Here is a 24297-nt window from a genome sequence, read left to right as displayed (position 1 = left end):
ATATTTTAAATATGTAAAGTAATGTTTCACTACTTTGTAGTAATACATTTGAGGCTTTTGTAAGTAGCATGCTAATTGCCCAGTAATATAAGATATGTCTGACTGTGTGCAATCTGCAACATATCTTAACAATCCTACCATATTCATGTATGGCATTGTTTCATTATTACTTTCGTTCATATTGTATGTATTGTTTGTATTGTTAGATAGATCTATTCCAGGAGTAATAGGTGTTTGTAGTACCTTTTCGTTTTTGAAGTGGTAACGCTTGATTATACTTTCAATATAATACTTTTGCTATAAGCTAATTGTTTGTTAAGGTCTATCTTAGCTTATTTCAATACCAAGTAACCAATGTATTTTGTTACCATCAGTAAATGTAATGTGTTGTCTTAATGCATGTTTAAATACTGTTATTATAGTAATAGTTTTGCTAATAATCATAATATTGTTGACATGCATAAATGTTACAAGAATTGTTTTATTATTTTGTTTCTTATAAAATACAGTGTGATTGTAATTAGCTTGTTCTAATCTGATCTTAAGCAGTAGTTCAGTAATCTTCTTGTACCATCATCTACCTGCTTGTTTCAATTTGTATAACACTTTATTTAAATGTAATGCCTGTCCAGGTTTAATATCTGTAAGTAGCTTGCCTGACAGTAGTTTCACATAAATGAGTTTGTCCTCATTTAGTTCTCTGTAAAGATATATGGATTTTACATCTATCTGATGTATTTCATAGTTCTTAGATGCTGCCCAAGATAACAATAATTGTACTATTGATAGTTTTGTTGCTAGGGCAAATAAGTTGTTAGAATAGAAGTCTATTCTATTCTTTTGAGTGTATCCTTACACTACAAATCATGCTTTGTATTTGTCTATTCAGCTGTTAGCCAGTCTTTTAATTTTATAGACAAATTTTGTTCCAATTATATTTGTATTCATAGGGGGGATAGCATATATCCATGTGTTTCATTGTTGAAGTGACTGTATTTTATCCTTCATAACTTTGATCCACTGTTCTTTGTTTATATGTGTTATAGCATTGTAATACATTAATGGATTGTTATAGATTTTGTTAAGGAATTTGTTAAATTCTGTTAGATACATAACTAGGTTTATATTGTCTTTGTAATTTAAACCTATAGTTTGTTTAACCAGTCTTTACTCTTGTGTAGAGCATTGTATGACAGGTTCTTTATCTTTATTATTGTTATTAGGAAGAGTTTTATCATCATTTGATGTATCACTGTTATGATTATTCTCCCCTTCAATCCTAGACATTAGTTTGTCTATGAATTGTACATTGTGTTTGACAGTAACTTTATTATCATAGTACACTAAGTGACCTTTACTGTTGTTATCATAACCTAACCATCATACATATTAGCCTCTAGGTTGTAGTTTATGTGTTTGTTTGTTCTGTATGATACAATATGCACCAAATTCTTGTATATTATCTATTTGATAATGTTTGTTATACTGTTTGTAATATGGCATTACAAAATTAATAGCAACTCTCAGTGTTCTGTTATGAATAAACATTTGATATTGTACTGTATATACTCAGAGTTTCATAGGTAACTTTGCTGATAACAGACACATACATACACTGTTAAGGATAGTCTTATACATACATTCCACAACTCTGTTCTGCTGTAGTGTATTGTGTACTGTTAATCTACATATTGTTCCTTAACTTTCAATATACATAGTGAAGTCTTTACTTAGGAACACTGTATTGTTATCACTTTAGAGAGTTTTAACTCTTATACTGTACTATATAAAGAGTCTTGTTGTATACTTTACATATTTAGTGAAAGCATTGCTTTTATGCTACATAGGTAGCATAGTTACCTATTATGTAGTGTCATCTACAATAGTAAAAAGATATTTGTACTTACTGTAAGCTTGTACTAGGGCAGGTCCCCAAATATCAATGTGGAGATAATCTCCATAACATTGTGCAAGAGGTGTTGTTTGTATTTTTGGTATTTCATTACATTGTATGTTTACTTTGATACAATCTGTACACTGTACATTTTTATTGTCTGTTATCCTTTGACTTATAATCTCAGGATACTCTCATATGAGTTTGCACAAGTAATCAAAATTAACATGACCCATTCATTAATGTAAATCAACAATAGTGATTGTGTTAATAGATTGTTTATTATGATGAGAAACTGTCATATACAAGTTATTTTGTACATGTATTTCACCAATCTTTGTATGAGCAGGAGAATAAATAATACATTCATTGTTTGTTTTTGTTAAAACATATCCTGCTTTACATAATAGTGCTTCACTAACAAGTGTGAAGTTCAGATTGGGATGATAGTATATGTTTTGTAGTAAAATCGTATTCACCTTAGTATGCTCATCAGCTTTGTCTTGTAGTTTTATGTTAAATGTCATTACTCTACTTTTGCTAAGTGTGAATGACAATTTATTTGTAATTGTAACATTTATTAGGATTGAGTTCTGAACGTTTGTAAGACAGAACAAGTATAGAGTAGTGTGTACATTTGTACCAGAGTCTAATATATCAATACAATGTATTAGTTCAGTATCATTGTAATGTATTGTATTGATACATATGTTTGGATTGTACTTAAAGTCCTTAATGACTTCTTTTGTATTGTCAAATGAGTTCATAAAGTTGTCTACTTGTATGACACTATCCTCTTGTACTTTGAATGCTGAAAATACGTCAGATTCAGCAGATAGAGCAGATTGAACAGGTAAGCTGCTAGAACTTGATACTGAGGCTTCTACAATTACAGACTCTAACATTAGTGTTTCATTAATGTCTTTAATGAATACTGTTTTGTTATTGTCTCTAATGAATACTGCTGCATTAAGTGTAGGTTGAGACAACATAGTAGTAGTAGTAGAAGTAGTAACTGTTTACCTATACTTTTTCTTTCAAGCTTCTGTTGTTTTGCTTGTTAGAGGATTTTGACAGTCTTTTGACATATGCCTGTACTTATTACAGTTGTAGCATTTAACTTTATTATAAGGCTTTGTTTTGCCTTTAGCTACACTTTTGCCTTTCGTTTGTAGGCTGTCTTGTTCAGTATCTTGTTTCGTTTGAGAGTACTGAGAATGATACTTAGTATATGTGTTTTGTAATTTGTGTATCAACTTAGCTGTGTCAGAATGTCTTTCTGAGCTGCTGTAACTGTTGGTAGTTGATTATAATAGGTAATCTGCCTGTCTAGCATTGTTGCTACCCATCTATACTCACAAGAAGTAGTGAGGTTAATCACTGAGATGTATGTATTGTCATTGGGGGCTTTATTATGTGTAGACAACTGCCCATAGATTTGTTCAATGTTGTCTAACATCTTATCAACTGTGATACATACTCTTTTACTGTAAACAATGTAGATATGTCTACAGCATGTGTCATTGTTGTTTGAATGTTGTATTGTTCAGAAAGCACCTTCATAAGACTTTTAACACTTGTATACATTGTGAAGTTTGTATAAATTGTATCAGTTATTGTTTTTGTTATATAATGATACAAAACTGTTGAGAGGGAAAACTTAAGGGGGGCACACATAGACAAGGGGTGAGGTGACAATTGACTGCTCAGTGTCTCTCATCCTTATATTGTATGTATTCTAACTGAGACATTATGAAGTCATTGTCTTGTGGTTCGTCTGTTGATGAACTAATCATCTCATAATACTCCCCTTCAAACTCTTACTAGTCCGAGTAAACTGGTAAGATGTTTGACTTGTGGTACATGTAGTGCTTTAGTTAATATATCTGCTCGTTGATCGTTCGTCCGTATGTATTTCGCATTTATGTACTCTAACTCAATGTAGCATTTAATAAAATCTTTCTTATGATCTAAATGCTTTGTTCGTTCTGAATATTTGAGTTTGTCCAATGTAACTGTTTGTATAACAGTATTGTTATTGTAATAGATATTAATTGGTGCATCAGAGACCTGCAGAATCTCTTCAGCTAAATGAGTAAGTGTGATTGCTTCCTGTGTTCCTCTTGTAAGAGCTATTAATTCAGCTTCATACATTGAATTTGCCACCAGTGTTTGTCTTTTACTTGACCACAAAACTAATGAATTGCTCAAGTAAAATGTGTATCCTAATATTGCACAATGCCCTTCTTGCATCATACTGTCTGCATCTGTATAGCCATTCAATATTGATTGATTTGTGCTACTGAGTTGGAGCCAGACATTGTTTGTAGTTTTTAAGTACATGTAACAATGTTTAAGTGCCAGATAATGCTCCATACCAGGGTCATTGAGGTATTTTACTAACTGATTTGTTGCAAATGCTATATCTGGCTGTATACAGTCTGTAATGTATCTAAGTGTGCCAACCATGTTCATGTATGGTATATCAGACATTTGTTCTCTATTGTTATTGGTTTGCAATACTGTTTTTAATTGTGTACCAGGCTGCATGAGTGTTTGTACACTTTGTTTGTTTGTAAGTTTGTAACGTTCTATTATACTATTAATATAACGTGTCTGACACATCCTGATGAATCTATGCTCTCTGTCACATTGAATCTCTATACCAAGTAGCTAGTGTAATTTGCTACTGTCTGTATATTGTAAATGATGTACAATAGATTGTTTTATCATTGTAATAGTATTATTATTCATTGCTACAATAGTAATATCATCAACATGTACAAATAATATGGCTACAGTTATTTCTTTCTTCTTTGTAAAGAATACAGTGTTATCATGTTTGGATTTCGTTAATCTGCATTTAAGTAGTATATTAGATAGCATTTTATACCATCTTCTACTAGCTTGTTTTAATCTGTATAGCGCTTTTTGTAATCGTAATATTTGTCCATTCTATAATCTGTCTATTAAGTTACCTGGAGGAGGTTTAACATATATTTCTTTGTCTTCTGTCAATTGTCCATACAGATATGCTGATTTTATATCTATCTGATGTATTTCATAATTATTAGATGCTGCCTATACTAATATTAATTGCACTGTAGATAGTCTAGCAGTAGGAGCAAATAAATCGTCTGTATGATAGTCAAGGCCATCAATCTGATAGTTTCCTTAAACTACTAATTGTGCTTTATATTTTTCTATACTATTATCAGTGTATTACTTTATTTTATAGACAAATTGTGTTCCAATGATGTTAATATTATTGTGTAGATTTGTGATTTCCCATGTATTATGATTTTCTAATTGTTTTATTTTGTCTTTCATAGCTGTAATCTATGAATCACAATCTGAACATTGGATTGCTTCATAAAATGAAGTCAGATCCAATTGTATTTCACTTATTTTAGTATTAAATTCTGTTAAATGAATGACAATATTATCTTCATCCTTTTTACTAAGTGCATACATACATTTTGTTATGTGTTTATTCTCCATACATTGTTCAAGCTCAATAGCACATTCTGTTAGTTTCTGTTTCTGTTCTGATCAATGTAATTTAGGTTCTACTTCTTTTTCAGTTAATTTAACTTTGTTATCTGTTAAGTCTGTTGGTTCTGCTGCTTTTCCTTTTTTGTTAGGATCAGCATTGTCTGTATCATCATCATCTGTTCTTGTTATTCTATTGTCTGTTTTGTTATTTTTAATTATTAAACACTTGTTCATATTGTTGTTTGTATTGTCTATTTTCTCCCCTTCAATTTGAGGAGGTTTACCTTTGAGAAATTGAATATTTTGTTCAATGGTAATTTTATTATTGTGCCATGTTTTATGGCCTTTACTTTCATTGTCTAATCCTATCCAACAAGCAATGATACCTTACTGTTGTATTTTTGTAGGATTTTTGTTACAAATGATAATATATTGACCAAATTCGTATATATTATCAATTGTTCTGTGTGTTCTGTAACGTTTGTAATGTAGGGTATTGTAATTTAAAGTAGCACACAGTGTTCTATTATGAATATAGGTAATATGAATTGCTGCTTCAGCCTATAATATAACCAGAAATTCAGTAGATGTTAGATATGCTCTTACACCTCTGTGATGAGGGAAGGTACACAAGAACAAGGGGCAAGGTGACAATTGACTGCTCAGTGTCTCTTGTCCTTATATTGTATGTATTCTAACTGAGACATTATGAAGTATTAGATTGTGCTCTGGATTAGGAAATCCCCAATTGCCTTATGTAGAGTTACTGTGCTTGGAATGTCTCAGACTATCAGACTTCACTATGTAGTATATAAGGCAGACACTTGCTTGATGTCTCAATAAGAGAGAGTACTTGGGGCACTCCTGCTACACTAGTTAAAAGGTTATGAGCCTTAGTGCCCATTGAATGCCTCTATGCACTTGCTCTTACAGAACGCCTTTGCCTCCTGCAAGCCCACCAAGCCCTAGACCTCCCTCTCCCCCCAAACCTATTATGATGTTGTCTACAATGCATACCTTTGTTAATGCTACAATGAAGGACTCTAATGTTACAAAGTTCTTCAAGGGAATGGAAAAGTTGGCTGGTGTAAAGGGATACAAGATATGACACTTACACATACACAGTACACTCACTACTATGATGCTCTCAGACTATCTAGGGCACAATCCCCCTTCCTCTGATAATGCTAGCATACATACAGGTAATGTTTTTATTATGAGATGATTAGTTCATCAATGGACAAACCACAAGACAATGACTTCATAATATCTCAGTTAGAATACATACAATATAAGGACAAGAGACACTGAGCAGTCAATCATCACCTCACCCCTTGTCTATGTGTGCCCCCCTTAAGTTTTCCCTCTCAACAGGTTATGAGCCTTGAGCTCCCTACATACACACATCCACTGTACACTCTAAACTCTTTACTCATATACATTTGCACACATTTGCATCATGGTTCCCCCACAAACAGATACGTGCTGTAAACTAGCCAATGTACCTAAATACTTCAGTCAAAACATCACAATGCTTAAGACTGAAGCAAACTACAAGATGTGGCACTACTGTATTGTTTCTAGTGTTGCAGCTACATGCTTTAAACACTTACTAAAGGATGAACCACAGAACAAAGCCAAGAGGGAGATGGCTAAGGCCATTCATGCATGCATAGTTAATAACATTACTGACACAATATTGGCAAACTATATACACTTTGATACGTCTATCCCTCAGTTAATGAAAGCACTTGAAGAATGCTTTAACCCTCAGACAGCACATAAAAAGGCCATCAACGAATCAGCACTGTTTATTTGTAGAGACCATGTAAAACATTTCAGACATACATTAGACAGACTTGAGGAAGCATACACAACTCTGTCTACTAATAGTAATCCACTACACAACTCTACATACAAAGCAGCAATATTGCTTGCCACTCCTGAGCAATATACACACATAGTAAATATGATAATACAATCTACTGATGCCCAAAACAAAGGCAAACCAGTCAATGAACATAAGAAAGTTGAACCAAAGCAACTAATCCTTACATTGCAGAACACCTACAACAATTACTGTACTAAACAAGTACAAGATTCTAATGATCAGACAAAGAATAATGCATGTGTTAATACAATGTATAAAGCCAATAAGTAGAGGAAATTCAATCTGCCAAATCTGTTCAATCTAACAAAAGCAAAATGTTTCAATTGTGGAAAAACAGGACATTTCTCTAAGGAATGCTGCAAACCTCCTACTGAAGCTACAAAGCTTGCACACACTAAACATCAGGCTAACATTGTGCATAAAACGAATCAAACTGTAGAAAACACAATGAATGCATTTATTATTGAAAACCCAAACAAAAACAACATTGAATTAAAGGAAGGTGATGTTGAAATGAACAATAATGCCTATGCTCTTATTCTGAGCAACCAGGACAAACAATTCGAACAATACGTTTCCTAGGTATGTACCAACGTATTTACAAATACAATCATAGCTAACAAGAAATCCTATACACAAACAATGGATTTACTCGATTCCAGTACATCAATACATGCTACTCCTTATCTATTTTGATTAACAGATGTACACAACATAACTCCTACAATCATAACTATTGCAAATAGATCAATAATGACTCTTAATCAAGCTGAATCTATGTGTATTGAAATCCTGAAGAATATACAAGAAAAAAGTGTCATAACATTACAAAACGTCTATTACTATCTACAAATGACCTTTTCCCTCATAAGTCAAGCACTACTATGTAGGGAAGGTTATTCTTTTATGTTTACAAACAATAATTGTACTATAACATCACTATGTAACAAATACATCAGACATATATGATTGAGAAATAACTTGTATATTTTGTACAATAATCATTTATTAAAAACAATGAACAAACTATCTATTTATGATATACATAAACACCTCAGACATATAAGTTACAATTATATTAAACAATTATTAAAGACACAACCAAGTGTACTATCAACTAAAATAACAAACTACAAAGAAAAAGAATGTATTGAATGTATAAAAGCAAATATCAAACGTACACCAATACCAAAACTATGTCAATCTCCTCTTGCAAATCAATTTGGAGATCTTATTCATATTGATATCATTAGTCCTATCAAACTACACACATATAAGAACATACATTACTTATTAACAATTGTAGACGATTCTACTCATTGGTGCATAATACTCAAATTACAAACAAAATCCAATGCATATATGTAATACATACAATAGACAACTAAAATATTTACACAGCACAGAGTTAAAATAAAGCTTTTACAAAGTGATAACAATACTGTATTCCTTAGTGAAGATTTCCAACAATATTTAGATTCACAAGGAACAAAACAAAGATTAACAGTACATCATACTCTACAACAGAACAGAATAGTGGAACAAACTCATAAAACTATATTTAGACCTTGAGTCAAGCCATTCAAAGTTTGTGTGGAAAGAACTGTAAGACTTGTTTTGTCTTTGTACACAACAGTATGATAATATGGTAGTATCACAGTCACGAAAATTATGGTACATGCATATGTTTACTTCTTTAACCTAGAGTGACACTACATTTACCAGGAGAAGGATAGGTGAGTTTGAGGGTCAATATTTCACTAGTATTTCCAGTTCCACCACAATGGAGCCAGTTGATCCTCTTGTATACCCTACAGCTGTTGTTGTAGATGCATCCCATCCTCTGCCTCCAGTGAGCATCAGTTTGATGTAGCACTTCATGATATTCTTCAACCAAATAGATCATGTCCTTGTAAATTATGCTCATTTCAAGTTCGAAGATTTCCATAGGTTTGTGTAGTTCAAAATGAATATTGCAGACAAGGTCATATATAGACATAGGCTTGAATTGTCCAGTGACACGATCCTGTTCCCCATGAAATTCAAACTGCCAAGGACCTATTGTCACAAGAAAACCCGTGTTAATGTTCGGATCTTTGCATGCTGGCTGCTCCCAAAAATCGTCGCCATCCATGTAATGTGCTGATGCACAAATCATGTTGTAGCAATTACATGGATTCCATATGTTGGGGAGTCAGTGTCCACGGAATGTTGGTGCAAAGACTTCATGGAGAGTCTCATAGTGATCATAGTGTACAGGGTGCTCTTCCTGTGAATCTAACATCCACCAATAAAAGGCTTCAATTTGATTTGGCAGTTTATTGAGTTGACTGCATATCATCATTCTCCCAGGATTCCCCTCTCCAGTATAGTTGTGTACAACATTGTTATCGTCCATTGGAGCCTGAATAGATTTTGCTGTTGAACCCCTTGTAAAAGTCGGATGGATAGGAATCTAGTCAGGAAGAATGAATACGTCTCGGGCAAGATTGTGTTACAGCGCTTCGGTCGATAGATGAGGAACACAGGAGAGTAACGTTAAGGACGGCAGGTCGTCAAGGACTGAAGCTTATCACTCTTATATTAGTATGTTGCGGAGTGGCCTTCCAGCGAGTGGCCAAGTGAGGCCTCAAAGGCCAAAGCATATTATTCCCTGTTAGCCGTCGGGCAGCCCAGCATGCAAGGTACAAGCAATAAGCATCTCTAACATAAATTACATGGACAACATGTTATTATGCTCGATCGAAGATAGTTAGAGCCGAGTCACACCGTTCAAAACTCGATTTTCGTAATTTAGTCTATTCTAACTTAACGTGTTTGTCTTACAAAGAGAACCCTGCATTGTTACCCACATGCGAAGCAGTCGGCAAAATTCGTTAACAACATTGCATACAGTAATATGATAGTTACATAGACACTGTTATATGCATACATTTATTCCCTCAACATAGAAGGGCGCTGAAGTAAGTGGGAGATGGATAGGGAAATTTGAGAGTCAAATATTCGCCGGGGCCTCCGGCGCTGTAGCGAGGGAGGAAGTCGATCCTCTGGTATTTCCTACAGCCGACATCAGAGAAGCACCCTGTTCTATGCTTCCAATTAATATTGGTCTGGCGTAGCATTTCATGGTATTCGTCAATAAGAGCGATTGTAGGCGTGGGGAGCTTGCTCATGTTGAGATCAAAGATTTCCATAGCTTTGTGCGGCTCGATATGGACAACACAGACCAGTTCATATATAGAAACGGGCTTGGTTTCTCCAGTAACTTCGTCCTTTTCGCCTTTGACCGTGAACTGCCAAGGTCCCATCGTCACAACAAGCGATGTACACTGAGGTATGGTTGCTGGCTGCTCCCAAACTTCACTTCTTTTCATGCTATGTGCCAATGTACAGATCACGTTATTGGTATTACATGGATTCCATAGACAGGGAAAGCAGGGATCATAATATGTTGATGAAAATACTTCATGGAAACGCAGGTACTTGCAGTAGGATCCAGGGCGTTGAATACGCGTATTTTGCATCCACTTGCGAAAGGCCGTAATTTGATCTGGATGAGCACGGCAATCGCAGACCCCATATGAATGATACTGACTCTTGGACATGGAATTACAATAGCTTTATAGCAGTACCCTCAGCAAGGTCAGATGGATAGGGAAGTAGTCGCAAAGGATGAATACACTGAAAATGTTGCAGGCAAGATTACGTTGTATTTGCCTCAGTCGATGAACACGAAAAGAGAACGTCGGGGACAATGGCTCATCAAAGTCCGAGATTACAAGCTTTTTAATACGCATCGTTCAGTGTGGACTTCTAACATGTGGTCAAGTGCAGTCCCAAGGCCCAAGCGTAGTTAAAGCGTATTATTCCCCGCTAGTTTTCAGACGACCCAGCCTGGAGGGCCCAAACAATTAGTAGCCGAATCATAAGATACAGCGTACAGTGATACTTCGCTTGACTCAAATAGTTATGCAGTCCTAGGCCTAGCCTTCCCATCGATGTCAAGACCGTTGGTTGAACCTGTGAGCCAGGATCTATTAGATAATCGCTGAGTTCAGGGTGCAGGATCGAGATGTTGATGGATGGGTCAAGAGTAGAATGCTGGTACTACGACGTAGAAAAGTGCCAGTGCCGTTTCACGTGATCGTATTGATTACGTAATTCGACCACAGATATTCGTTGCACAAACCCCTCCCATCTTACTTAAAAGATCTGGTACGTTTCTTGTAATTTATACAGCATTTTTATTTATTCATGAGTGGGTAACAGGTACTCACTGGAGGTGCAAAGAAAATGAGTCGAAAATAATTCCCCTACTTACTTTCAAGAAAATGTTTTCTTGTAACGGGTTCACACTGCTTCATAGTAGTACAGAAGGACTAAGAGAAGTACGGAGTGCTATTTAAAACTCAAGCTTGTCGTATTTTGGAGCAAAAGCAAGAAGGACGATGAATCGAATTGGGTGTCGCCTTACAAGGATGTAGATCGGAGTATTTACTCAACGGCATTGAAACAGTGTACACTAGTCAATGCAACAAATGCTAAACAAGAGTTTATGTTGAGTCACGCAGTTCAAGATCAGTATTCCTGGATTCAGTCCGTTTGGACGTGATGGCTTTGCATTCGTTGAGAGAATTTGTATTATTGCTTGCCTGTGAACGATTGGTGTTTTTTGTGTTTTTACGAACGTACTGCACATTAGATCTATCGTAGTTACAAATATAAGCCTTTGCATATGCATTTACTCCTTTAACTCAGAGTGATGAAGCAGCTTCTCTGCATCTGGTAGTTGCACACGAAAGCCATAATGCGACGAGCACTTCCGGTGTTGTTCCGATGGAGAAAGTCGATCCTCTGGTATTTCCTATCGCGTCTGTCAGATACGAGCCCCGTCCTCTGCTTCCAATGATCGTCGGTTTTACATAGCATCGTTTGATAATCGCTGACTAGACCGATTGTCTCTTCGGGTATTATGCTCAGGTTAAGCTCGAAGATCTCCATAGGTTTGTGCAGTTCTCTATGGAGTCTACATACGAGTTCATATATAGACACTGGTGCGATTTGTCGAGTGGTACGGTCTTCTGCCCCTGAAATTAAAAATGCCCAAGGACCCATTTCCACGTTAAAAGTCGCGCATCCCAACTTGCTCGCTGGCTGCTGCCAAAATGCGTCGTCATTCAAGTGGTGCGCTAACATGCAGATCACGTTGTAGCAGTTACAAGGATTCCAAAAACTGTGAAGATGGGGCCCACGGTACGTTGGCGAAAAGATTTCGTGGAGAATCGGCGTGTAACGTTCGTCTACTATGGGCCGTCTTTTTGCATCGTTCACAAAGTTACCGAAGTTAAGAATGGAATACATTGGAGGCAGGCTCATCGGAAGCTGGATGTTTTTTGCTATAGAACCGTCGACAAAAATCGGATGGATAGGGAAGTCGTCGTGGGTAATGAATACGTCGAATGCGTCGCAGGAAGTATCGTGTCGTGTGGCTTCAGTAGATAGCTGATGGACACAGGAAAAGAACGTCGAGGACGATGGCCCGTCACAGACCAAAATCTGTCCCTCTTATATACGCATGTTTCGGCGTGGCTTTCCAGTATGTGGCCAAGTTCGGCCACCAGTGCCAAGCATAGCTAAAGCGCATTATCCCCCGCCTGTCGTCAGTCCACCCAGGCTGGAGTGCCCAAGCGATTAAGATCTTGACCATAAGCAACAGCGTACAGAGTGAGATTTTGCTTGATCGAAGATAGTTATACAGTCTTAGTCTTCTCATACACGTCAAGTCCGTTAGTTTAGCTGTGAACATGTATAAATCAACTAGTCGCTCAGTTCATGTTGTAAGTTCCAGATGTTGATGGATGGGTATAGTTCAGGAACGAAATGCTGCACCAGGAAAGTGTTGTTGTGGTCTATTTTCGTGAGCATGCTGATTACATAAGGGAACTGCTGTCATTCGCTATGTTCCTATTAGAGTACGAGTGGAAACTGGCCAGTTTGCCACACTGAGGTTATCCACGTGGGTTACTCACGAGGATAACCACAAGTGGAACTGAAACAGGGAAAAATACTATGTGGTGAACTGTATTAAGTAGCATATTAGTTGTTCAAAAAAACAGAAAAATGAGGGAATAAAGTACATAATTATGTTTGTACAAGTCCTCTCCCCTGGAGAGATTGAAATAAATCATCAACTGTTTGTTAGCCCTACCAAATTCTTGTATGTATTGAGGAAAATTACTATTTTGGGCATATTGCATAATATAGTTAGCTAATTCCCAACATGTCAACAATGTTGGAAACTACCCTGCTAGTTTTCCACATGTGGGAAACCCTCAAAACAGTTTCCACTCATACACTAGTTCCCATTTCTTTCACCACAAACCCCTCCCATCTTATCTTAATGTTCTTGTATTAGGAAGGGGTTATGAGAGAGGCTTAGAGGGATCACACAAAGAGGGGGGATAGTGGACTTGGCTTGCTCTCTAGTGTCTGCTTTATCATCTGTTGATTAGTTAGTCTATATATACTATGTAGGTATGTCTCAGATGTAGAATGTATGATGGAATATATTCCATCATTGCTTGTAATGTAGTTTATATCATCTGAGACATACTCTTGTGTAGTCATGTCTTAACACTCCCCTTCAAACTCTTACTAGGTCTAGTAGACTTGTAAGATGTTTGCTTGTAGTATGTATAGATAGTTTAATCATTATAACTGTATTGTATAATTGTTTGTTTGTGTAACGTGTTTATAACTTGATGTAGTTAATAATAATAATATTAGCATTATAGTAATGTACTGTCTGTTCTGTGTACCATCTGTTTGTTCCAAATGTCATCCACTTTGTGTTAAGTTTGTCTGATGTTATATTAATTAAATATATTCAATTAGTTTGTTTGTTTGTAGTATACTGTTCAATAACAGTATTGTTATTTTAATAGATTGTTTGTAAATGTTATTAAATAATTTGTAAATGCTTTAGAGACCTGCAGAATCTTGTCAGCATGTATGGGTATGTATATACACATATTTAAATCATAAATACAATTGCTTGTTTTGTTTTATTGTTTGTTATTTGATTGTATTGTTTGTTATTAAGTTTGTTTGAGTACTCTAGTAATTTCCTTTTACTTTGCTGTGAAACTAATGAATCACACTAGTAAAATGTATATTTGGTGTTACAATAATATCCTTCTTTAATTATTACTGTCTGTGTTTGTCTACATTCATATATGTGTTAATCATTCAGCAATAGCTGATTTATGTCTTCAGATTGAAGCATTACATTGATTGTATATTGTAATATTAATAATAATATTTGTTTTTGCCAGATCACTTCATTCCAAGATTAATAAGGTTTTATACTAGTGTATATTTGTTGCATAAATGTTATATCTAGCTGTAGACAGCTTACTATGTGTCTAGGTGCATCATATATGTATTACATTATGAATGTATTGTATGTTTGTATTACTTCATACTATTGTTTATATTTATATATTAATATTGTCATTAGGAAAAAGTCAGATTTCTTGTAATTTCTTATAGACTTTGTAAAGTAATATATGTATTGTATATACATTATAAAGTAATTGTAAGGATTGTAATTGAATTGCAATGTTTAAATAAGACATATTAATGTATATAAAGACTACATAAGTACTAGGGATGAATAAAATCTATTACATGTATTATACTAACTTTGTATAACAACCTAAAGTGTTATGCCTGTATTATATTTAAATTATAATCTTAAAGAAAGAGTTATATTTATAATATAATAATGTAATAATTACTATTGTTGTCTTATAATTTATACAAAAGGTATATTAATGTATATTATACTTAGATTATTTATACAAGCAGTTTACAATTATTGTAAAAGGCATTTCATCTACTTGTAATAATTACATTAGTGTGTTTAGAAAGCTATATACATGTTATATTACTTTTTACTATATTATAAAGTAGATCAATAAGTTTATTTTATACCTAAATACAATAATTGAAATGTTCTATCAGTTAACAACTCATATTATAGTTGCTTACATAATCAACTGCTGAAGATTAGGAGTATATAATGATGCATTTCTCTTTGTCACTCCTTTACCTCCTACCTTCACCATCTCCCTAACCCTCTGTCCCTAATACTATGTCATTACTTCTGTTCTCTAAGTCTCTAGTTAAGTCCTCTACTTACAAGTATTGTACTAGCAGGCACTCTGTCTGTAACAACATAGGTAATAAATATTACTACACTTGTCTCTCTAATCTACTACTGTAATGCCTGTACTGGGTCTCAGATCTTACAATGATGCTACCAAGCTGACTACACTGTCCTTTAGTGTAAAGTGTAAGTAGCTAGTCTACTCTATAATAGTCTGTACAATAGTTGCTTATCCCTCTCCTCCTAACTTTTTTGTCTCCCTTCTATCCCTCCTACTCCTTACTGTGTCTTGTGTTGCTCCTCCTTCATTACCTTCCTTTTTTTACACTTGCCTTCCTGTTTGCATTTGTATTCACACATCCATATTGTTGACTAATACTGAACAACTTCTTTAATAATTCCACACATTTGTGTACTTCTTCCTACTCTATAGTGTAAGTAACAATTAACAAGCACATGCTTGTAACAATGTTCCTGTATAACTACTCCTATTGTACCACCCTCTCTCTCACCTGGTACATGCTTCTTTCCCTACCTATTCAATGTTTGACATTACTTTTAATAGGCTACACTGTGTACATTTACATTCCTCTGTACTAAGTATAACACTGTATTAAACAGAAGTAGTAACCTACTACTTACACTACCTGTACTGAGTCTGTCCACAACTTTCATGTTGCCTTGTCTCTTCATGTCAGAACGTTCCAGAGATACACTATTACAATCTATGACTCAGTACACTACACCCCCTATTACTTACTTTAGTAAGAGTATACAGTACACATGTACAGACACAGATTTGTCTATAGCTCAAATCAGCTTGCTTGATGCTCCAGATCTCAACCTAGTACACTACCTGCCCTTCCTACACATTGTTATAGTGTGTCCCTCTCCTTACTTCAATTACTTGTACTTACTAACAATTCTGTCCCTTAGGTAAAGACTAGTCTAATAAATATTCAAAGTATGATTCTCTACAACTGAACACTCCTTTCCTTTCCTTTCCTTCTCTGTTATTTATTTTTGTGTCTGTATGATTGTTTCACAAGAACAATATTATTAGAATGAAATGTAGTAGAAATAAATTAATACAAGTGTATTAAAATGTAAATACTTAATTATAAGAGGAAAAAAGGAGAAATAAATGAACACCTGAATTGTAAAATATTATAACTATTTTAAAGCCTTATAAAGCACTTATAAAGTATAATAATGTTTAACAATATACATACTACTTTTAAAGCTTTACATTAGATTGTATACATTATAAAACTATATTACTCTTGTTAAAATACAAAGTTCTTTTAATATCTTTTCATTTTAGGAGGTTGGATATAAGTTTGTTTACATATTGTCAACACTTATAAACCTTATTCATATTAACAATTTGTACATACCTTTTTGTATCTTATATAGCTTTTTATAATTTTCTCATTTTGAGAGGTTGGATATATGGTCTTTTATATTTTTTAGAAAGTTTATATAATTTATATGTTTATAAGCTAATATAAGCCTTAAGACTTTTTCCTAATAGTATTCTGTAATGAATTGTTTCTAACACATTCTGAGTAACTATACAATCTGTTGTATTATTTCTTTAATAGCTGTTATAGTTATCTGTTGTAAATGGTAACTATTGTGTGTTTGTATTATTTATTATTAACAATGTTATTGTGAATTGTTACAATCATAGTATTGTGTATATATATGTGTATGTTATAGTTATTGTTCTTTGCTTTTTCTTTTACAAAGAATTGTAAGCCTGTCTGACAGCTTACAACAGTTTCTGTACAGTTCTATAGTACAGAGCTGTGTGTCCTATACACAGATTCTTACAGTAGCTTACTAAGCTACACACTTTTCCCTCATACTTGTATTAAGTCCCCCTTTTGTTATAACTACCTTCCCTACATTCCTAGATGTATATTATCCCCTTTGTCTTACTCTTTAAGTATGTATCATGTTCCCCCTTTTTTGTTCTCCCCTTTTATTTTCCCCTTTAGGTATAGACCATTTTATGTATAAGTTTGTATTTCTGACTGTAACAAAGATACCTTTGTCCTGTCAGTCTTTGTGTGTTGCTACAAACTCAGAACTTGTTTGTAACAGTGTTTAGTACTTCTCTAGTACTGTTCTACTTTTTTTTTAACATTAACAAAGTAGTCTTTGTTGTACTACATATTAGTAAGGTTCTCTCAGCCTCTCTAAACATCTCCTACTGTTAGTAAGGTTCTCCAACCTTCCTGAACACTCCCTACTATTAGTAAGACTCTCCAGCCTTCCTAAACACACTATTACAGCTCTAAAGTAAGTTCAGCCCTCTTCCTAACCATATATAACTAGGTCTTGTTTCCCTTAGTACTAGGTATTCTTAGAAGCTGTTACAGTTACTCCTCTGTTGACTAGAGAATCTGTATTCACTTCCTTAACACTACTACCATTTACAGTCACTCTAAGCTCAGACTCAGAGAGTGGCTCAGAGTTATTAGAAGTAGATAGTAATATAAGCAAGCCTACTCTAAGACACTAGAAAGCTACAATGTTCTAATCTACATCTACTAAAGTCTAGCTAATCTGAGAGAATACTATAAAGCCTCTAATGTTGACTCTAGACAATCTAACACTATATACTCTCTAGTTATAAATCTTTGTGTTCTACAAGTATGTGTCTACTAAATCTATTCTTACAACCTGTATGGTTATAGTTGTAATAGGATACTTACAAGACAGTAGACTGTACTAGTAGTACAAGTATAACTAGACTAGACTTGAGAGGCTTATACTAGACACATTCTATTAGGAGCTCTAGTGTAAAATACTCTTTACAGACTAGGTAGAGCAAACCCAGAACAAGCTGCTTGTAACATAGTAAGACAGTTGTAACTTCTGAGAATAATAGTTATAGGTTACTAGAATAAATTTCAGTCTCTTAAAAGATTAGCACCTTAATTCTAACAGGCTTTACAAGCTTCTTAAGACTAATCTGTACTCTGATCTTTAGTTCAAGCTTTACCTTACACTTGCAAAACTGGTTCTAACATATAGTGAACAGATTGTAACATATACAGAAAGGGTACATATAGTAGTACTAGTAAATAGCTAAATTCCCAATCCTGTAGACTACCTTCTAACACTAGAACCAATCCTGAGAAGGGAAGTAACAGACTGTGTAAGACTCTGTAAATAGTTAGAGTATGTACACAAGCTGGCAGAACAGTTAGAAGCAGATTGTACAAAGGTCTACAACAGTATAGAGACTATCTTAACTATAGAATAGGTCTAGAAGAAGGACTAGGAGAAGCTATATATTAGGAAGTTTATTCTAATGACAGCCAGTCTAAGGGTTACCTTAGAAAGTACTATAAAGTGTATTACCTTGTCTTATACAGAGTACTAACTCCTAATAAAGAACCAGGAATGTTTCTAGTACTACAAACTGTTTATAAATTATAAGAGTAACAATTGTCTAACAGGTCTGTCAAAACCTAAAGACACAGTTCCTATTACAGAAGTGTATATAGAGTCTCTACATTCAAAGTAAAAATCTACTATACTCACACAAACTAAGCAGTCTACAGTACTAGAACCTACAAGTAAAGACAAATTCAAGTATGTTCTAATTTCCAACTCCTTACTATTCCCTAACTATTACATTCTTGTAGAAGGCAGTTCTACTCTAATCCATATCTAACCTATGATTGACTCTGACTGTTCTACAGTTCTGATTGACAAGAAACTAGTGTCCTGGATAGGTCTTAAGTGCTTCCTACTCAAAAGACACATTATTATAACACTAGCTATCAAATTAGTAGAAGAGTCAGGAAAATGGATTACAGAGTAGATAAAGTTGTAAGTACAGTTAGTAGATTAGAAATAAACATTAAAGGTTGTAAAAGCTTGTATAGTTAATAACTTGTATAATGAAATGATTCTTAGTACACTTTTCCTTTAGAAGAACTAGATTATTATTAATATAGAAGGCTAGACAGTTATCCTAAAGGATTCTGAATATAATCTGATAAAGGCAGAAAAGACAGAATCAGTCTACATTTTACAACCTATGTGTATCCTCTCAGAACTAGTACTATCCCTGACTGTAGCTGTTCAGAAGTACATTAAGACACTAGCTAGGTCAGAGTAACATAAGACCTTAAATGTTAGATATACTTACTTTACTAGTTCTAATCTTTAAGAATAGTAACAGAATAGAGTATAGAGGGTAAGACTTGTAGACTTGTAGAGTGAGAGGGTAGAGGAGTCCTACTTTAGTCAAGCTACAAGTGTAGCCTAGTAGGTTGGTAGTAGAGTACTTCCAAGTACTAGGTAACTTAAGTTGATAAAACCATCTTTTGAGGGCCAAACTAGCCTCCTTATATACTTTTTACTAGAGTAATGTTACTCTAGTGACTTTAGTAACTCCCTTCACTGTTGTTCCTATGAAGTAGAGCTGGCTAATCCTTTAGACTGTATACTACACTAGTTTGTGTTTTTTATTAATATTCTAACACTAGTTTGTGTCTTCTTGTATCCTAGATTAATCTTCTAATGACTCCTTTACTGTATTGTTATATCTTCTATACTTCCTCTCATACTTCTAATGACTCCTTATGAGTCCTCCTGACCAGTTATACTGTGTAAGCTGTGTAATACTTTCCCTATAAAGTAGAGCTCTCTATTGTTCTTATGACTCTGTCTGACTCAACCTGTACTTCCTGTACACTAGTTTGTAATATACTTTCTTATAAGGTAGAGTATTATGACTTTTAATGACTCCTTATAACTTCTGTAATATAAAAGGCTGTGCTTCTGTACTACCCTTAGAACTTACAACCAAAGTTCTAGACTGTCTTGTGTACACTCTAAAACTGACAACCAATGTTCTAGATCTTTCCCTAAGTCTTCTTCAATAGACTTAGTTTAGGAGACAATTATCCTTATTAACTTCTAGCCTTATCTTTATACTTCTGTATTTAATCATAGAACTTACAACCAAAGTTCTCGATTGTCTCATGTATTCCTCATGTTGTCCTTATATAGTCCTTATATTTATGACTTTATTACTTTCCCATCTGTATGAGCAAAGTGTATAAAGGAGACTACTTTCCTATAGTCTCTCCTTAGAGCTCTCAGTTCCCTTTCCTTCACACTAGTACTAGTCCTCCTCAAGTATAGAGCTTTAGAGTATTGGCTCTGGCTCTTTACTAGCTTTAATAGTCCTTTGTCTTTGTACAAAGAGTTCCTAGCTAGCTATGTAGTTTCTCCTCAAGTAAGTATAATATTTTCCTTTTATCTCTTCAGGTTTTCTCTTAGTCTTTTCCTTTATACTTCTTACTCTAGACACTATACTCTTTCCAGATCCTCTCTCTATACAAGCATTCTAAATGACTTGTCTTTAGTTGAGATTATTAAGTAATACTGTGCTAGAGTATGTGTTTAACCTTAGAGAGATAAAGACCTTGTCTACAGGTTTTGTTACCTTTTCCTAACTGACTTAGTACTTACTCCTTCCTGTCCCCTCTCTCTACTAATGGATTGATTACCTATTAGTAATGATTAGAGGTTTATAATGCTAAGCTAGAGTTCTTACTAAGTAGGACAACAAAGGTAGCCTAGTTAATCTAGCTAATCTCTAGACTTGTAACTAATAGGGTTTTAACAAGTGTAGCAGGAGTGTCCCAAGTACTCTCTCTTATTGAGATATTAAGCAAGTATCTACCTTATATACTACATAGTGAAGTCCGATAATCCGAGACATTCCAAGTGCAGTAATTCTACATAAGGCAATTGGAGATTTCCTAATCCAGAGTGCAATCTAATACTCCCCTTCAAGCATTAATTAAGAACTAAGACTGTATGCCTAATAGTTTGTTTAGATGCTTGATCTGTAGGATGTGGAGAGCCTTTGTAAGGATGTCTGCTAATTGGTTCTGTGATTGAACATAGCATACATCAATGTATTCGTTTTGAATGTAACATTGTACAAAGTCTTTTTGTAAATCAAGATGTTTAGTACAAGCATTGTATGTTATTTTGTCAGACTTTACAGTCTTTATTACACCTTGATTATTACAATAAATTGTAATGGGTGCTGATTCAGTCTGCAGTACTTCTTCAGCAAATCGTTTGAGCCAAATGGCTTCTTGAGTAGCATACACCAGTGCTTGCAACTCTGCTTTGTAAACAGATAGTGGTACCAGGTTTTGCTGTTTGCTTGACTAAGATATGGTTGATTTAGCTAATTGAAAGATGTAACTGTTTATTACTTTATGTCCTTCTGTCATTCGTCTGTCTGCATCACAATAGCCTTGTAGTTTTAAGGCGTTTGTGCTTCCAAGTTGAAGCTAACAATTTGTTGTATATTTTAAATACACAAAGTAATGTTTCACTGCTTTGTAGTGATGTGTTTGGGGCTTTTGTAAGTAACACACTAATTGCCCAGTAATATAGGATATGTCTGGCTGTGTGCAGTCTGCAACATATCTTAACAATCCTACCATATTCATGTATGGCATTGTTTCATTATTACTTTTGTTCGTATTGTACATATTGTTTGTATTGTTAGATAGGTCTATTCCAGGAGTAATAGGCGTTTGTAGTGCCTTTTCGTTTTCAAAGTAGTAATGCTTGATTATACTTTCAATATAATGCTTTTACTGTAAGCTAATTGTTTGTTGAGGTCTATCTTAGCTTATTTCAATACTAAGTAACCAATGTATTTTGTTACTGTCAGTAAATGCAACGTGTTGTCTTAATGTATGTTTAAATGCTGTTATTATAGTGATAGTTTCACCAATAATTGTAATATTGTTGACATACATAAATGTTACAAGAATTGTTTTATTATTTTGTTTCTTGTAAAATACAGTGTGATTGTAATTAGCTTGTTCTAATCCAATCTTAAGCAGTAGTTTGGTAATCTTCTTGTACCATTGTCTACCTACTTGTTTCAATCTGTATAACACTCCAATGAGCATACAAAGGTGAATACAATTTCACTACAAAATGTATACTATCATCCCAATCTGAACTTCATACTTGTTAGTGAAGCACTATTATGCAAAGCAGGATATGTTTTAACAAAAACAAACAATGAATGTATTATTTATTCTCCTACTCATACAAAGATTGGTGAAATACATGTACAAAATAACTTGTATATGATAGTTTCTCATCATAATAAACGATCTATTAGCACAATCACTATTGTTGATTTACATTAACAAATAGGTCATGTTAATTTCAATTACTTGTACAAACTCATATGAGAGTATCCTGAGATTATAAGTCAAAGGATAACAGACAATAAAAATGCACAGTGTACAGATTGTATCAAAGCAAACATACAATGCAATGAAATACCAAAAATACGAACAACACCTCTTGTACAATCCTATAGAAATCATCTCCATATTGATATATAGGGACCTGCCCTAGTACAAGTCTACAGCAAGTATGAATATCTTTTTACCATTGTAGATGACACTACACAATGGGTAACTATGCTACCTATGCAGCATAAAAGCAATGCTTTCACTGAATATGTAAAGCATACAATAAAACTCTTTACACAGTACAGTATAAGAGTTAAAACTCTCCAAAGTGATAACAATACAGTGTTCCTAAGTAAAGACTTCACTATGTACATTGAAAGTCAAGGAACAATACATAGATTAACAGTACACAATACACTGCAGCAGAACAGAGTTGTAGAATGTATACATAAGACTATCTTTAACAGTGTATGTATGTGTCTGTTATCAGCAAAATTACCTATGAAATTCTGGGTATATGTGGTACAATATCAAACGTTTATTCATAACAGAATGCTGAGAGTTGCTATTAATTTCACAACACCATATTACAAACAGTATAACAAACATTATTAAATAGATAATATATGAGAATTCAGTGTATATTGTATCATACAGAATGAACGAATACATAAACTACAACCTAGAGGCTAACACACATGATGGCTAGGTTATGATAACAACAGTAAAGGTCACTTAGTGTGTCATGATAATAAAATTACTGTCAAGTGCAACATACAATTCATAGACAAACCAATGTCTAGGATTGAAGGGGAGAATAATCATAACAATGATACATCAAACGACAATGAAACTCTTCCTAATAACAATAATAAAGATAAAGAACCTGTCATATGACACTCTACACAAGAGCAAAGACTGGTTAAACAAACTATAGGTTTAAATTACAAAGACAATATAAACCTAGCTATGTATCTAACAGAATTTAACAAATTCCTTAACAAAGTCTATAACAATCCATTAATGTATTACAATGCTATAACACGTATAGACAAAGAACAATGGATCAAAGCTATGAAGGATGAAATACAGTCACTTCAACAATGAAACGTGTAGATATATGCTATCCCCCCTATGAATATAAATGTAATTGGAACAAAATTTGTCTATAAAATCAAAAGACTGGCTAACGGCCAAATAGACAAATATAAAGCACAATTTGTAGTGCAAGGATACACTCAAAAGAATGGAATAGACTTCTATTCTGATGACTTATTTGCTCCAGTAACAAAACTATTAACAGTACAATTATTGTTATCTTGGGCAGCATCTAAGAACTATGAAATACATTAGATAGATGTAAAATCTGTATATCTTTACAGAGAATTAAATGAGGACAAACTCATCTATGTGAAACTACTGCCAGGCAGGCTACTTACAGATATTAAACCTAGACAGGTGTTACACTTAAATAACTTTGTCTTGTAGTTTTACATTAAATGTCATCACTCTACTTTTGCTAAGTGTGAATGACAATTTATTTACAATTGTAACGTTTATTAGGGTTGAGTTCCGA

The 24297-nt window shown here is 34.2% G+C and overlaps 2 protein-coding genes across 2 annotated transcripts; both read right to left on the bottom strand.

The window, feature by feature from the left end:
• Positions 1 to 10222: 10222 nt before the first annotated feature.
• On the bottom strand, positions 10223 to 10860 carry FOMMEDRAFT_154345 (uncharacterized protein; the record flags this gene model as incomplete). Its single annotated transcript, XM_007264873.1, has 2 exons — positions 10223 to 10655; positions 10745 to 10860. The coding sequence occupies 2 exons, from the start codon at positions 10858 to 10860 to the stop codon at positions 10223 to 10225; spliced, it is 549 nt and encodes a 182-aa protein (XP_007264935.1).
• Positions 10861 to 12029: 1169 nt separating this feature from the next.
• FOMMEDRAFT_154344 (uncharacterized protein) lies at positions 12030 to 21962 on the bottom strand (the record flags this gene model as incomplete). Its single annotated transcript, XM_007264872.1, has 3 exons — positions 12030 to 12469; positions 12533 to 12782; positions 21945 to 21962. 3 exons carry the CDS (start codon positions 21960 to 21962, stop codon positions 12030 to 12032), a joined length of 708 nt encoding a protein of 235 aa, XP_007264934.1.
• Between the last annotated feature and the right edge of the window lie 2335 nt (positions 21963 to 24297).

The sequence above is a fragment of the Fomitiporia mediterranea genome, assembly GCF_000271605.1.
Source record: "Fomitiporia mediterranea MF3/22 unplaced genomic scaffold FOMMEscaffold_4, whole genome shotgun sequence".
Taxonomy (NCBI): Eukaryota; Fungi; Basidiomycota; class Agaricomycetes; order Hymenochaetales; family Hymenochaetaceae; genus Fomitiporia; species Fomitiporia mediterranea.
Note: the sequence above shows the minus strand (reverse complement) of the source record. Positions and strands in the feature narration are given on the sequence as shown.